The sequence below is a fragment of the Oncorhynchus mykiss genome, chromosome 1 (assembly GCF_057628025.1).
Source record: "Oncorhynchus mykiss isolate SJ-2025 chromosome 1, ASM5762802v1, whole genome shotgun sequence".
Taxonomy (NCBI): Eukaryota; Metazoa; Chordata; class Actinopteri; order Salmoniformes; family Salmonidae; genus Oncorhynchus; species Oncorhynchus mykiss.
In genome coordinates, this window is record NC_143022.1 from 82,925,619 (window position 1) to 82,942,181 (window position 16,563).

Here is a 16,563-nt window from a genome sequence, read left to right on the forward strand (position 1 = left end):
GGCTTTTCATCAGACACTGGGAGATTAATTCACCTTTCAGCAGGACAATAACCAAGGTCAAATATACACTGGAGTTGCTTACCAATAATTGTTATTTTTTTATTTTTTTTATTTCACCTTTATTTAACCAGGTAGGCTAGTTGAGAACAAGTTCTCATTTGCAACTGCGACCTGGCCAAGATAAAGCATAGCAGTGTGAACAGACAACACAGAGTTACACATGGAGTAAACAATTAACAAGTCAGTAACACAGTAGAGAAAAAAAAGGGGAGTCTATATACATTGTGTGCAAAAGGCATGAGGAGGTAGGCGAATAATTAAAATTTTGCAGATTAACAACACTGGAGTGATAAATGATCAGATGGTCATGTACAGGTAGAGATATTGGTGTGCAAAAGAGCAGAAAAGTAAATAAATAAAAACAGTATGGGGATGAGGTAGGTAAAAATGGGTGGGCTGTTTACCGATAGACTATGTACAGCTGCAGCGCTCGGTTAGCTGCTCAGATAGCAGATGTTTGAAGTTGGTGAGGGAGATAAAAGTCTCCAACTTCAGCGATTTTTGCAATTCGTTCCAGTCACAGGCAGCAGAGAACTGGAACGAAAGGCGGCCAAATGAGGTGTTGGCTTTAGGGATGATCAGTGAGATACACCTGCTGGAGCGCGTGCTACGGATGGGTGTTGCCATCGTGACCAGTGAACTGAGATAAGGCGGAGCTTTACCTAGCATGGACTTGTAGATGACCTGGAGCCAGTGGGTCTGGCGACGAATATGTAGCGAGGGCCAGCCGACTAGAGCATACAAGTCGCAGTGGTGGGTGGTATAAGGTGCTTTAGTGACAAAACGGATGGCACTGTGATAAACTGCATCCAGTTTGCTGAGTAGAGTGTTGGAAGCAATTTTGTAGATGACATCGCCGAAGTCGAGGATCGGTAGGATAGTCAGTTTTACTAGGGTAAGTTTGGCGGCGTGAGTGAAGGAGGCTTTGTTGCGGAATAGAAAGCCGATTCTTGATTTGATTTTCGATTGGAGATGTTTGATATGAGTCTGGAAGGAGAGTTTGCAGTCTAACCAGACACCTAGGTACTTATAGATGTCCACATATTCAAGGTCGGAACCATCCAGGGTGGTGATGCTGGTCAGGCGTGCGGGTGCAGGCAGCGAACGGTTGAAAAGCATGCATTTGGTTTTACTAGCGTTTAAGAGCAGTTGGAGGCCACAGAAGGAGTGTTGTATGGCATTGAAGCTCGTTTGGAGGTTAGATAGCAGTGTCCAAGGACGGGCCGGATGTATATAGAATGGTGTCGTCTGCGTAGAGGTGGATCAGGGAATCGCCCGCAGCAAGAGCAACATCATTGATATATACAGAGAAAAGAGTCGGCCCTAGGATTGAACCCTGTGGCACCCCCATAGAGACTGCCAGAGGACCGGACAGCATGCCCTCCGATTTGACACACTGAACTCTGTCTGCAAAGTAATTGGTGAACCAGGCAAGGCAGTCATCCGAAAAACCGAGGCTACTGAGTCTGCCGATAAGAATATGGTGATTGACAGAGTCGAAAGCCTTGGCAAGGTCGATGATGACGGCTGCACAGTACTATCTTTTATCGATGGCGGTTATGATATCGTTTAGTACCTTGAGCGTGGCTGAGGTGACCCGTGACCGGCTCGGAAACCAGATTGCACAGCGGAGAAGGTACGGTGGGATTCGAGATGGTCAGTGAACTGTTTGTTGACTTGGCTTTCGAAGACCTTAGATAGGCAGGGCAGGATGGATATAGGTCTGTAACAGTTTGGGTCCAGGGTGTCTCCCCCTTTAAAGAGGGGGATGACTGCGGCAGCTTTCCAATCCTTGGGGATCTCAGACGATATGAGAGAGAGGTTGAACAGGCTGATAATAGGGGTTGCGACAATGGCGGCGGATAGTTTCAGAAATAGAGGGTCCAGATTGTCAAGCCCAGCTGATTTGTACAGGTCCAGGTTTTGCAGCTCTTTCAGAACATCTGCTATCTGGATTTGGGTAAAGGAGAACCTGGAGAGGCTTGAGCGAGTAGCTGCGCGGGGGGGGGGGGGGGGGGGGGGGGGGGGGAGCTGTTGGCCGAGGTTGGAGTAGCCAGGCGGAAGGCATGGCCAGCCGTTGAGAAATGCTTGTTGAAGTTTTCGATAATCATGGATTTATCGGTGGTGACCGTGTTACCTAGCCTCAGTGCAGTGGGCAGCTGGGAGGAGGTGCACTTGTTCTCCATGGACTTCACCGTGTCCCAGAACTTTTTGGACTTGGAGCTACAGGATGCAAACTTCTGCCTGAAGAAGCTGGCCTTAGCTTTCCTGACTGACTGCGTGTATTGGTTCCTGACTTCCCTGAACAGTTGCATATCGCGGGGACTATTCGATGCTATTGCAGTCCGCCACAGGATGTTTTTGTGCTGGTCGAGGGCAGTCAGGTCTGGAGTGAACCAAGGGCTATATCTGTTCTTAGTTCTGCATTTTTTGAACGGAGCATACTTATCTAAAATGGTGAGGAAGTTACTTTTAAAGAATGACCAGGCATCCTCAACTGACGGGATGAGGTCAATGTCCTTCCAGGATACCCGGGCCAGGTCGATTAGAAAGGCCTGCTCACAGAAGTGTTTTAGGGAGCGTTTGACAGTGATGAGGGGTGGTCGTTTGACTGCGGCTCCGTAGCGGATACAGGCAATGAGGCAGTGATCGCTGAGATCCTGGTTGAAGACAGCGGAGGTGTATTTGGAGGGCCAGTTGGTCAGGATGACGTCTATGAGGGTGCCCTTGTTTACAGATTTAGGGTTGTACCTGGTGGGTTCCTTGATGATTTGTGTGAGATTGAGGGCATCTAGCTTAGATTGTAGGACTGCCGGGGTGTTAAGCATATCCCAGTTTAGGTCACCTAACAGAACAAACTCTGAAGCTAGATGGGGGGCGATCAATTCACAAATGGTGTCCAGGGCACAGCTGGGAGCTGAGGGGGGTCGGTGGCAGGCGGAAACAGTGAGCGACTTATTTCTGGAGAGAGTAATTTTCAAAATTAGTAGTTCGAACTGTTTGGGTATGGACCTGAAAAGTATGACATTACTTTGCAGGCTATCTCTGCAGTAGACTGCAACTCCTCCCCCTTTGGCAGTTCTATCTTGACGGAAAATGTTATAGTTGGGTATGGAAATCTCAGAATTTTTAGTGGCCTTCCTGAGCCAGGATTCAGACACGGCAAGGACATCAGGGTTAGCAGAGTGTGCTAAAGCAGTGAGTAAAACAAACTTAGGGAGGAGGCTTCTGATGTTGACATGCATGAAACCAAGGCTTTTTCGATCACAGAAGTCAACAAATGAGGGTGCCTGGGGACATGCAGGGCCTGGGTTTACCTCCACATCACCCGCGGAACAGAGGAGGAGTAGAATGAGGGTGCGGCTAAAGGCTATCAAAACTGGTCGCCTAGAGCGTTGGGGACAGAGAACAAAAGGAGCAGATTTCTGGGCATGGTAGAATATATTCAGGGCATAATGCGCAGACAGGGGTATGGTGGGGTGCGGGTACAGCGGAGGTAAGCTCAGGCACTGGGTGATGATGAGAGAGGTTGTATCACTGGACATGCTGGTTGTAATGGGTGAGGTCACCGCATGTGTGGGAGGTGGGACAAAGGAGGTATCAGGGGTATGAAGAGTGGAACTAGGGGCTTCATTGTAAACTAAAACAATGATAACCTACCTGAACAACAGTATACAAGGCATATTGACATTTGAGAGAGACATACAGCGAGGCATACAGTAATCACAGGTATTGAATTGGGAGAGCTAGCTAAAACTGTGAATGTTCCTGAGTGACGAGTTACAGTTTTGACTTAAATCGAAGGCAAGACGTGAAAACGGATGTGTAGCAAATTTGCTAAATTTTTCTAATAACATGTTTTCACTTTGTCATTATGGGGTATTGTGTGTAGATGGGTGAAAAAAATATATGATTTTCTAATGATCTGTTGCTCTGTAAACATGCCTAAGGTGAGAATAAATAATAATAGCATGCTTGGATCATGACACAACGACAGACGTCAACAATGGAATAATTATTTGGACAGACAAAGTAGGCCTACTTAACAACGCCAAGCAGACAGACAAAAACCACCATATGGCCTCAGTAAAGTGTATGGGAAATAACTACATTGAACTACTATGTCCAACTATGGATTCCCATTCAAACACAATGTTTGGAGAAGGGGAGACTTGTGACCCTGAGACGAGTGACTGAGTGAGTGAAACAGAGGCGTGCTCTGTCTGGAGAAATTAGTGCAGAAGGAGAGCGGCTTGCTTCATTCCAAATCATCGTAGCAGGCTCAACCAATATCCTGCCCATTTCTTTACAGACGGAGAAACTAGCCGACAGTTGTTTAACCACATAGCGCTTCACACTGAGTGAAAGAGAGATGCCATATCCATTACGATACTTGTTTTGTCAGAGTACTTGGCACACCCCTAGAATAAGGGCACTTCCTATACCAGGGAAAACACATGGCGCTAGTAATAATGAGGGGAGTCTGCGCTGAGATGCTAAGGCGGAGTGATATAATAAAAGAGATGGCTAGGACACGCTGGGAGCTACATGGCCGATTAAGTCTGATAGTAACACTAGAACCGATCACTGGGACAACAGCCATCAGAAACACGCCACAAAAGGCTATTTACAGAAGTGGTTTTGCATATGTCTCCAGGATAGATTTGTCCTTTAGGTGGATGATCAAAACCTTTGTCCAGTATTCATGGCAACATTAAGAGAAGAAGGTATGGAGTCAGCCTAAATTTACCATACACTTACCACAAATCAACCTGGACTCGGGTAGATGTAACATAGTACATTTAAATCCGAGATACTCCAATTAGTATGATATGTTCCGTTTTGAATGGCATGTATTAATTTGTGGATGGATGTCCATCACCCATTTCTTATGATGGATTATGAATTGCAATTCGGACAATATGCTACAAATTGCAATTCGTGCAATATGTTACGAATCTGCAAAACATATGATATGTCACAAATTCCTATTTGTTGTGGCTAACACTAGCTAAGTGGCTAACTTTAGCTAGGCTAGAGCTTTAGGTTAGGAGTTGGGTTAAAAGGATTAAGGTTATCAAACATGCTAAGTAGTTGCAAAGTAGCTAAAAAGTAGAAAGTTGTTGCAAAATTGCTAAACTGCAAAAGTTGTCCATGGTGTGATTAGAACATGCAACCTTTGTGTTGCTAAACGTTGGTGTTATAATACTACCCATCCACCCTGACCAACCACCATACTTTCGTTTTTGCCCCCTAAGGTCGATGTCCGCGTCCCCACAAAATCAAATTTGCAAAATTACAAAAATTCCCAATAAAGATCTGTCCGTTTCAGCTAGAGATCAGTTTCTTTTTTGCATTGGATGCATCCACAGATGTCACACTTTCTCATCTGCAGTGAAAGATGACAGTGCTAGCTAGAGGAGTGTTTGTCAGACCATAAGACAACGAAAAAAGTTCTCACAAAATTGTCTGTACGCTTTGGCGGTTTGGCCTATAAACTATTATGACCCCTCTGTGGAAAGATGACTCTCATATATGTTGGTTGTTTTGCTCTAAGACGCCCACAGGCCTCACAAGACTTGTCTGAAGGTACCCAAGTACCAGTAGAAAATAATAATGGATGTACAGTCGTGGCCAAAAGTTTTGAGAATGACACAAATATTAATTTTCAAAGTCTGCTGCCTCAGTTTGTATGATGGCAATTTGCATATACTCCAGAATGTTATGAAGAGCGATCAGATGAATTGCAATTTATTGCAAAGTCCCTCTTTGCCATGCAAATGAACTGAATCCCCCAAAAACATTTCCACTGAATTTCAGCCCTGCCACAAAAGGACTAGCTGACATCATGTCAGTGATTCTCTCGTTAACACAGGCGTGAATGTTGACAAGGACAAGGCTGGAGATCACTCTGTCATGCTGAATGAGTTCAAATAATAGACTGGAAGCCTCAAAATGAGAGTGGTGCTTGGAATCATTGTTCTTCCTCTGCCATCCATGGTTACCTGCAAGGAAACACGTGCCATCATCATTACTTTGCACAAAAAGGGCTTCACAGGCAAGGATATTGCTGCCAGTAAGATTGCACCTAAATCAACCATTTATCGGATCATCAAGAACTTCAAGGAGAGCGGTTCAATTGTTGTGAAGAAGGTTTCAGGGCGCCCAAGAAAGTCCAGCAAGCGCCAGCACCGTCTCCTAAAGTTGATTCAGCTGCGGGATTGGGGCAACACCAGTACAGAGCATGCTCAGGAATGGCAGCAGGCAGGTGTGAGTGCATATGCACGCACAATGAGGCAAAGACTTTTGAAGGATGGCCTGGTGTCAAGAAGGGCAGCAAAGAAGCCAATTCTCTCCAGGAAAAACATCAGGGACAGACAGATATTCTGCCAAAGATACAGCGATTGGACTGCTGAGGACTGGGGTAAAGTCATTTTCTCTGATGAATCACCTTTCCGATTGTTTGGGGCATCCGGAATAAAGCTTGTCCGGGGAAGACAAGGTGAGCACTACCATCAGTCCTGTGTCATGCCAACAGTAAAGCATCCTGAGACCATTCATGTGTGGGGTTGCTTCTCAGCCAAGGGAGTGGGCTCACTCACAATTTTGCCTAAGAACACAGTCATGAATAAAGAATGGTACCAACACATCCTCCAAGAGAGCAACTTCTCCCAACCATCCAGGAACAGTTTGGTGACGAACAATGCCTTTCTCAGCATGATGGAGCACCTTGCCTTAAGGTAAAAGTGATAACTAAGAGGCTCGGGGAACAAAACATCAATATTTTGTCCTCCGGACAGAGCTGGTGTAACTAAGTCAGGTTTGGAGGCCTCCTTGCTCGCACACACTTTTTCAGTTCTGCCCACACATTTTCTATAGGATTGAGGTCAGGGCTTTGTGATGGCCACTCCAATACCTCGACTTTGTTGTCCTTAAGCCATTTTGCCACAGCTTTGGAAGTATGCTTGGGGTCATTGTCCATTTGGAAGACCCATTGCGACCAAGCTTCCTGACTGATGTCTTGAGATTGCTTCAATATATCCACATAATGTTCCATACTCATGATGCCATCTATTTTGTGAAGTGCACCAGCCCCTCCTGCAGCAAAGCACCCCCACAACATGATGCTGCCACCCCCGTGCTTCACTGTTGGGATGGTGTTCTTCAGCTTGCAAGCCTCCACCTTTTTCCTCCAAACAAAATTATGGTAATTATGGCCAAACAGTTCTATTTTTGTTTTAGCAGACCAGAGGACATTTCTCAAAAAAGTACGATCTTTGTCCCCATGTGCTGTTGCAAACCGTAGTCTGGCTTTTTTTTATGGTGGTTTTGGAGCAGTGGCTTCTTCCTTGCTGAGCGGCCTTTCAGGTTATGTCGATATAGGACTTGATTTACTGTGAATATAGATACTTTTGTACCTGTTTCCTCCAGCATCTTCACAAGGTCCTTTGTGTTGTTCTGAGATTGATTTGCACTTTTAGCACCAAAGTACGTTCATCTCTAGGAGACAGAACGTGTCTCCTTCCTGAGCGGTATGACGGCTGCGTGGTCCCATGGTGTTAATACTTGCGTACTATTGTTTGTACAGTTGAACGTGGTACCTTCAGGAGTTTGGAAATTACTCCCAATGATGTACCAGACATGTGGAGGTCTACAATTTCTTTTCTGAGGTCTTGGTAGATTTCTTTAAATTTTCCCATGATGTCAAGCAAAGAGGCACTGAGTTTGAAGGTAGGCCTTGAAATACATCCACAGATACACCTCCAATTGACTCAAATGATGTCAATTCGCCTATCAGAAGCTTCTAAAGCCATGACATCATTTTCTGGAATTTTCCAAGCTATTTAAAGACACAGTCAACTTTGTGTATGTAAACTTCTGTCCCACTGGAATTGTGATACAGTGAATTATAAGTGAAATAATCTGTCTGTAAACAATTGTTGGAAAAATTACTTGTGTCATGCACAAAGTAGATGTCCTAACCGAGCGACTATAGTTTGTTAACAAGAAATGTGTGGAGTTGTTGAAAAACAAGTTAATGACTCCAACCTAAGTGTATGTAAACTTCGACTTCAACTGTATATATGGACACTGTTAAGTGCCAAAAATAAGGGGTTATATGATATTCCTGATCTTTCTTATATCTTTGACACTTCAGAACAAACTTCCTTTTTATTTTTTGGGAGGAGAAACTGTTGTTCCATGTAGTGAATCTGTTATTCAATATGTTTGTATGGGCTAATTGTATTAAGGCCCAATTTTTTTTATACTTCAGGTAGTATTAAAATTCAAAATCAAATTGCTAAATGATCCTTGGTAGGACCTTTTAAAAACAATTCCATATAGCTTAGTAGAACCCTCCACCGTGTTAGACAGGGCTTAGACTCTTATGGATTAAGTAACCTTCTGTCTCATGTAACCATACCAAATGTAATATCATACTAATTTGAGTGTCCCCCCCGCCCGTTTCTCTCTCTCTGAATGACGGAAGCCTTGTTACACACGTGCTTGACATGTTGTTTGGCAGCCAGGTGAAAGAGACAGTGTAACGTCATCACCTCTCCCCTCCTCTACCCTGCAGAGACGTGACCGCTAGATAAACCCTGCCTTCTCTAATGGGTGCTTCAGGTTGAGGTGTGGACATAGGTACGAACAAACATTCCCACAGTGCTGAAATGTCCTACAATCATCAACACAACCCCCCCGAACACACTGCACTAGCCCTACATAGGACACACATGGTCGATGTACTAGTTGGCAGCCGAGTGAAAAGAGGTAGTGACTGCGCCGTCATCAGCACCCCCCCTCCTAAAACCCTCGCCTGCCTGAGCAGTGACCTCTGGATAAACCCTGGCTCTGATCGCCTTGGCCCTAGGTGTGGGCACAAGCAGACATTCTCACAGCTCTGAAATATTCAGTAGCCCCCGTCCCCCACCCCGTGTCCCAAAACAGGGGTAAACCCTGGTTCCACCTACCTCTCCTTCAGGATGAACAGAGCGCCCAGCTGCACCAGCACCGTGGAGGCAAACACAGCAAGGACCTCCAGTCGCTTAAACCTGGTGGAAAACACACACACACACACGTGAGCAATCAAGCAAACAAATATAACTGAAAATACACGACTGACAGAGATCATGTGCTTTGTACCATACATTTTCATTTGAGCTACTGAAAGACTACCAGGATGCTTGAAAATATCATTTTCAAATGTTTTATTGTCACTGATCTCATTGTCTGATATGAAAATTCCAACAGACAGATAAAAATAAACATTATGTACAACAATAACAGAGGTACATGAATATAACAACATACAACACAGGGGTTTTGGGAATGAGTGATATGATGCATAGCACAATTCTCTGTGTCCGTTCTGTAAGCATTAATGAAAATCCTACTGTATCCAGAACATAGAAAGTGGAACACAAAACACTTCCATAATGACTTAAAATTGCTCATCAATAGTGCCACACTGATATGGTTCCATACATTGTAGAAGCGAGTAGTGTATAAAAGGTACACTGTTAAGACCAGAAGTAAGAAGTTTTCATCTGTAAATGTACATAATTTGGTTATTTCCTTGTCCCCATGTCAATGTTTAGTAACATGCTGCACTGGGAAAGCTGGATAGACAGAAGGGTTAGGGAGAGTTGCTCCGTTGAAATGAGATAATCTGTCCAGTGGCTGACCCATTGTACTGGCCCAGTGAGCACATTAGGGCCAAATCAAGCTGAAAAGCAGCTTTCTATGCAACCACCACTGCTCAACACCCTAAGGTCAAAGGAAAAAAAGCAAACCCACAGAGCCCTATGCCAAACAAACAGAGCTCTACCCGATAAAAACAGCTTGCATGGTGTGTCAAAGGCTGTGTGTATGAGATGATTAGGGACAACACACACAAACATACAAAGGCTAGACCGTACCGCGACTGTAGTCAGTCACGGGCAAACAAACACACGGCCATCAACACAGGTCAGGAGCTTAACCTCTAGTCCAGAGTCTAAACAGATAGTATTTTTTATTTTTTTAAGTATCTTAAGTGTGTTTTGAAGTGTCTGTCCTGTATCTAAGTCATCTAAGATAGATATATATATATATATATTTTGTACCCATATTTAACCCCTTTTTTGGGGCACTAAACTACTTCCATATATATATATATATATATATCATTGCTAGATAGCCATTTTCAAGTATTGAAACAGATTTTCAACACCATTGAAGTCAAAACTATAACTAGGCCACTCAGGAACATTCAATGTCATCTTGGTAAGTAACTCCAGTGTATATTTGCTTCGTGTTTTAGGTTATTATCCTTGTCGATGACAAGTATACCCATAACATGATGCAGCCATCACCATGATTAAAAATATTAAGAGAGTGGTGTTGTGCTGGATTTGCCCCAAACATAATGCTTTGTATTTAGGCCAAAACTTTTTTTTTTGCACTATTACTTTAGTGCCTTACTTAAATCAGGATGCATGTTTTGGAATTTTTATTCTGTACAGGCTTCCTTCTTTTCACTTTGTAGTTACTCCACAATACTAACCTAAATTACAATGTTGATTCAGTTTTCACCTACAATGCATTTGTTAAGTATTCAGACACGCTTCTCTTTTCCAAATGTTGTTACGTTACAGCCTTATTCTAAAATAGAATAAATAAAAATATATAAATCTACATACAATACCCCATAATAACAAAATGAAAACAGGTTTTTAGAAACGGTTTCAAATGTATTACAAATAAAATAGAAAAACCTTATTTACATTATTCAGACCTTTTGCTATGAGGAATTGAGCTCAAGTGCATCCTGTTACCATTAATCATCCTTGAGATGTTTCTACAACTTGATTGGAGTTCACCTGTGGTAAATTCAATTGATTGGACATGATTTGGAAAGGGACACACCTATCTATATAAGGTCCCACAGCTGACAATGCATGTCAGAGCAAAAAGTTCCGAGACAGGATTGTGTCGAGGCACAGATCTGGGGAAGGGTACCAAAAAACGTCTGCAGCATTGAAGGTCCCCAAGAACACAGTGGCTTCCATCGTTCTTTTTAAATGTTTTAATTTTACCCCCTTTTTCTCCCCAATTTCATGGTATCCAATTGTTTAGTAGATACTATCGTGTCTCATCGCTACAACTCCCGTACAGGCTCGGGAGAGACGAAGGTTGAAAGTCATGCGTCCTCCGATACACAACCCAACCAAGTTGCACTGCTTCTTAACACAGCACGCATCCAACCCGGAAGCCAGCCGCACCAATTGGTTAGCGCGCACTGCGCCCGGACCACAGCAGGAGTCACTGGTGCGCGATGAGACAAGGACATCCCTACCGGCCAAGCCCTCCCTAACCCGGACGACGCTAGGCCAATTGTGCGTCGCCCCACGGACCTCCCGGTCGCGGCCGGTTACGACAGAGCCTGGGCGCGAACCCAGAGTCTCTGCGCCACCCTGGAGGCCTCGACTTCCATCATTCTTAAATGGAAGAAGTTTGGAACCACCAACACTCCTCCTCAAGCTCTCCGCCCGGCCAAACTGAGCAATCGGTGGAGAAGGGCCTTGGTCAGGTAGGTGACCAAGAACCCGATGGTCACTCTGACAGAGCTCCAGAGTTCCTCTGTGGAGATGGGAGAACCTTCCAGAAGGACAACCATCTCTGCAGCCCTCCACCAATCAGGTCTTTATGGTAGAGTGGCCAGATGGAAGCCCCTTCTCAGTAAAAGGCACGACAGCCCACTTGGTGTTAGCCAAAAGGCACCTAAAGGACTCTCAGGCCATGAGAAACAAGATTCACTGGTCTGATGAAACCAAGATTGAACTCTTTGGCCTGAATGCCAAGCGTCACGTCTGGAGGAAACCTGGCACCATCCCTACGGTGAAGCATGCTGGTGGCAGCATCATGCTGTGGGGATGTTTATCAGAGGCAGGGAGTGGGAGACTAGTCAGGATCGACGAAAACCTGCTCCAGAGCACTGAGGACCTCAGACTAGGGCAAAAGTTCACCTTCCAACAGTACAACAACCTTAAGCACACAGCCAAGACAATGCATGTCCTTGTGGCCCAGCCAGAGCCCGGACTAGAACCCGGTTAAACATCTCTGGAGAGACCTGAAAATAGCTGTGCAGCGACACTCCCCATCCAACCTGACAGAGCTTGAGAGGATCTGCAGAGAATGGGAGAAACTCCCCAAATGCAGGTGTGCCAAGCTTGTAGCATCCTACCTAAGAAGAATCGAGGCCGTAAGCACTGCCAAAGGTGCTCCAACAAAGTACTGAGTAAAGGGTCTGAATACTTATGTACATTTTATACTTGAATTTATTATTTTATACATTTGGAAAAAACTGTTTTTTGCTTTGTCATTATGGGGGATTGTGAGTAGATTGGTAAGGGAGAAAAACAATTGAATCTATTTTAAAATAACGCTGTAACGTAACAAAATGTGGAAAATGTCAAGTGGTCTGAATACTTTTCAAATGCACTGCATCACAGCCATTTAACTGTGCAACTGGTTTAAAATCACCATTGGCCAAATCCCTCAACGGTTTTCTTCAACTGAGTTAGGAAGGATGCCTGTATCTTTGTCGTCACTGGGTGGATTAATATACCATCTAAAGTGTCATGAATAAGGTCTTACTTTTATTTATTTTTAAAATCTACCAATAGATTACCTTTCCAAAGCATTGGAAAGCCTCACTGGTCTTTGTGATTGAATCTGTGCTTGAAATTCATGTGTTTGAATAACTACCCCATAAAGAGATGGGTTCTTCAAAAATCATGTTAAACACTATTACTGCACACAGAGTGAGTCCATGCAACTTAGACTTGTTAAGCACATTTTTACACCTGAACTCATTTAGGCTTGCCATAACATAGGGGCTGAATACTTATTGACTCAAGACATTTCAGCTTTTAATCTTTTATTAATTTTTAAAGATGTCTAAAACATATTTCCACTTTGACATTATGGGGCAGTGTGTGTAGATCAGTAACACACAATCTACATTTAATCAATTTTCAATTCAGGTAGTAACAACAAAATCTGGAAAAAGTAGAGGGATGTGAATACTTTCTGAAGGCACTTTACAACCATTCATTTTTAAAGCTTCAACTTCGAAAAGGGGGTTATCATATTAGCCCAAACTGTTTGGTCGCTACAGACATTTCAAATTAAATCAAATGTTATTTGTCACATACACATGGTTAGCCGATGTTAATGTAGCTAGTGTAGCGAAATGCTTGTGCTTCTAGTTCCGACAATGCAGTAATAACCAACGAGTAATCTAACCTAACAATTCCAAAACTACTACCTTATACACACACAAGTGTAAAGGGATAAAGAATATGTACATAAAGATATATCAATGAGTGATGGTACAAACCGGCATAGGCAAGATGCAGTAGATGGTATCGAGTACAGTATATACATATGAGATGAGTAATGTAGGGTATGTAAACAAAGTGGCATAGTTTAAAGTGGCTTGTGAAACATGTATTACATAAAGATGCAGTCGATGATATAGAGTACAATATATACATATGAGATGAGTAATGTAGGGTATGTAAACATTATATTAAGTAGCATTGTTTAAAGTGGCTAGTGATGTATTTTTCCATCAATTTCCATTATTAAAGTGGCTGGAGTTGAGTCCGTGTGTTGGCAGCAGCCACTCAATGTTAGGGGTGGCTGTTTAACAGTCTGATGGCCTTGAGATAGAAGCTGTTTTTCAGTCTCTCGGTCCCTGCTTTGATGCACCTGTATTGACCTCGCCTTCTGGATGATAGCGGGGTGAACAGGGAGTGGCTCGGGTGGTTGTTGTCCTTGATGATCTTTATGGCCTTCCTGTGACATCGGGTGGTGTAGGTGTCCTGGAGGGCAGGTAGTTTGCCCCCGGTGATGCGTTGTGCAGACCTCACTACCCTCTGGAATGCCTTACGGTTGAGAGCGGAGCAGTTGCCGTACCAGTTGCCGTACCAGGCGGTGATACAGCCCGACAGGATGCTCTCAATTGTGCATCTGTAGAAGTTTGTGAGTGCTTTTGGTGACAAACCGAATTTCTTCAGCCTCCTGAGGTTGAAGAGGTGCTGCTGCACCTTCTTCATGACTGTCTGTGTGGGTGGACCAATTCAGTTTGTCCGTGATGTGTACGCCGAGGAACTTAAAACTTACTACCCTCTCCACTACTGTCCCGATGATGTGGATAGGGGGGTGCTCCCTCTGCTGTTTCCTAAAGTCCACAATCATCTCCTTTGTTTTGATGACGTTGAGTATGAGGTTATTTTCCTGACACCACACTCCGAGGGCCCTCACCTCCTCCCTGTAGGCCGTCTCGTCATTGTTGGTAATCAAGCCTACCACTGTAGTGTCGTCCGCAAACTTGATGATTGAGTTGGAACAGGGAGTACAGGAGAGGGCTCAAAACGCACCCTTGTGGGGCCCCAGTTTTGAGGATCAGCGGAGTGGAGATGTTGTTCCTCGTGAGAAGACCGATTTTCAGGATGTCTCCTGGTCTGACAAACTTCCACCGCAGACGCGGAAGGAGGACGCAGTAGATAGAGACACAGCACATGCCAAAAAAACAGGTCTCTTGCCAAAACAGGCAGATATAGATGGAAATTGTTCTATTATGTTAATTATATTTTTTTTTCGCAGGGGTGTGTCAAACATTTATTCCAGTGCCAAAATTGACCAAAAAGTGTAAGTAGGATAGTTTTGGTCATAAAGTCAGTATATTCCAAAACTGGGTTTTGTGAGATGTGTAACTGAAGATGTCACTTACATCATGGTTGGGTTCTGATTTCAATCCTGCCCACACAGGACCAAAGCCTGGCACAGTCTAATCCTGGCTGGCAGTAATCAAATCATCCAGATCACAGATGCCCGGTATGCTGCAGAGCACACTATCCAATCGCTCACCAGAATCAACCCGCGCATTCAATTTATAGACATCCAAACTAAACATTAGTATGCAGCACCTCAAACTTGTTTAAACAACAATCCATACACAAGAAAATGTTATGTTGAAAAAACAAGTTGCTTTTTAAAAACGGCTTGGGTATTCATTCATGAACTAACGTTAGAATCACAAACACCAAATTTATCAAAGACAACTACATCTAGAAAGCAGGAAATGCAGTATTCCCTGACCAATCATGTTCACGATGTCCTGCTGCCTCTCCCGGTTGCTAAGCAATTCGGTACGGTGACTGAAGGGGGACAAACATTACTGCCAGGATATGATATAGCAAACATAACACCCACATTGAACCACACAATTCTAATTTTTCTTGATGAGTACCGGAAATGCCTAGGAGGGAATTTGTAAGTTTAGCGCCTCTTTAAACAACCTAAGATGTGTGGGAATGGAAGTGTTGTATCACATACAGTACATTAAAGCATACACCAAAAAAATCCAGTAGACATTAATAAATCAATACAAGTCAATGAATGGAAACATAATCATCAAATGACTCCATTTTTAAATAAATAATAACAGTGGAGGTCATCATTTTAGAAAACAGGCTACTGTAGAATCAGTATGCTAATGGACGTACCCAAACGAGAAGAGCTGACTAGGCTTCTTCATGGCCACCCAGGAACTCAGCAGACAGGTGATCAGACTGTAGGCCAACAGGTACACATACATTACCAGTCAAAAGTTTGGACACACCTACTCATTCAAGGGTTTTTCTTTATTCTTACTATTTTCTACATTGTAGAATAATAGTGAAGACATCAACACTATGAAATAACACATATGGAATCATATAGTAACCAAAAAAAGCTTTCGTCAAGGCAAAGGGTGGCTACTTTGAAGAATCTCAAATATATTTTGATTTGTATAACAATTTTTGGGGGTTATTATATGATTCCATGTGTTATTTAATAGTTTTGATGTCTTCATTCTACAATGTAGAAAATAGTACAAAATTTACAAAACCCCTGAATGAGTAGGTGTCCAAACTTTTGACGGGAACTGTAAATCATCATGACTAACAACACCTCAACACAAACAATTGCACTCTAGTAAAAAGAGCTCAACACAAGTTAGGTACAATATTTAGCTTCGTATAAAACTTCCTTTAGACAGTGCTGATAAAACATGATGCTCCCCAGGATGCCCATTTACTCACCTGAAGAGATCGAAGATGGTGAGGTATGTGTATGCTGTTAAGGCTGAAATGACAGAGAAAAACATGATCAGTGAGTGCTATATATTACTTGAATTGATTCTAATAGAAATTAAGAAAACACTTTTTTGCTCTGTAAAAGTCATTGTAACATGTATGAAGGGGATAGCGGCAATACACCAGTTTAATTCATATAGACTATCTTGATGAGATGAACCGTAATTTAACCTGCCCTACTGTCCAATCAACAAGACAAATGTTCTATGATGATAAATCAGCTGCAATACAACCTTAGTGTACCAGCCATTTCACAGACAAAATATAAATATCCTTTGGTTGCCAAGGATTCCCTCCCCCAAAACTGTGC

The 16,563-nt window shown here is 43.3% G+C and overlaps 1 protein-coding gene across 1 annotated transcript in view; it reads right to left on the reverse strand.

Annotated features, from left to right (window-relative positions):
• Nucleotides 1-16,563, reverse strand: part of LOC100136270 (zinc transporter 6) — an 80,185-nt gene that overhangs the window by 31,472 nt on the left and 32,150 nt on the right. The window contains exons 5-7 of the mRNA XM_021613015.3: nucleotides 16,200-16,242; nucleotides 15,621-15,686; nucleotides 9,036-9,116 (exon numbers count right to left, since the gene is read on the reverse strand). Of these exons, the coding sequence (XP_021468690.2) occupies nucleotides 9,036-9,116; nucleotides 15,621-15,686; nucleotides 16,200-16,242 (190 nt within the window). The remainder of the gene's footprint in view (nucleotides 1-9,035; nucleotides 9,117-15,620; nucleotides 15,687-16,199; nucleotides 16,243-16,563) is intronic.